This window comes from Camelina sativa, chromosome 9 (assembly GCF_000633955.1).
Source record: "Camelina sativa cultivar DH55 chromosome 9, Cs, whole genome shotgun sequence".
In the NCBI taxonomy this organism is placed as follows: domain Eukaryota; kingdom Viridiplantae; phylum Streptophyta; class Magnoliopsida; order Brassicales; family Brassicaceae; genus Camelina; species Camelina sativa.
Genome location: NC_025693.1, coordinates 31,952,884 through 31,953,636, shown reverse-complemented (window position 1 = coordinate 31,953,636; position 753 = coordinate 31,952,884). Strand labels below are relative to the sequence as shown.

Here is a 753-nt window from a genome sequence, read left to right as displayed (position 1 = left end):
TCAAACTTTCCACAAGAAATGTATAAATCTTGTAAAATATGGCGGAGTCCACGTGTATGTGGAACCCACTCCACCAGACCACAGTCTTCAGTCAGAGGAGCTACTGCAAAGGTGCGGATATATAGCTTCCTTCGCCTGCTTTCGGGATATTTGGATAGTAAGCGGTTTATCATCGCAGTAAATTCCATCATCCGAGCATCTTTCCTGAGATCATCCTTGGGCTTGCAGAGGAATGGATACTCAATACCATCATTTCCCAGCAGAATGATCTGAATACCAAATATAATATATTGGTAAGGCATATTTTGTAGGATTGATCCTCAAAGATAAAATGATTTTATGCTATGGTAGAATGCCCATACTGGGAGATATATAAAAGAAGCTATAAGCAGAACGCAGTGCAGAGAATCGTATACTATGATGACGCTTTCAATCCGTGAAAAAAGGAAAAGCATACCTTCTTTGGGCGCTGAAGGGATGAAAGTATCTCAGCTTCATCAGCTATACCAGAAATAGTTGGTAGATCTGAATCAGAAAATACACTGGCAGAGTGTCGTTCATTGCTGTTCATATCGAATGCTGGTAGGCTAATGGTAAGAGATTGTTGAATTGGCATGATGATATCCAGCGGCATCATTCTTTTCAAGGCACTGAATTCAGTCGCTATATTGATAACCTTGGATCTTGGTTGTCCTCCATGGAAGCACAGTTTAATGAAATGATCAGTCAAACTAGCAAACTGAATGAACAAAT

General features: G+C 40.1%; 1 protein-coding gene across 1 annotated transcript in view; it reads right to left on the bottom strand.

The window, feature by feature from the left end:
* LOC109126495 (serine/threonine-protein kinase ATR-like) overlaps positions 338-753 on the bottom strand; it is an 8,409-nt gene continuing 7,993 nt past the window's right edge. The window contains exons 5-6 of the mRNA XM_019230091.1: positions 458-731; positions 338-361 (exon numbers count right to left, since the gene is read on the bottom strand). Coding sequence (XP_019085636.1) covers positions 338-361; positions 458-731 — 298 coding nt within the window. The remainder of the gene's footprint in view (positions 362-457; positions 732-753) is intronic.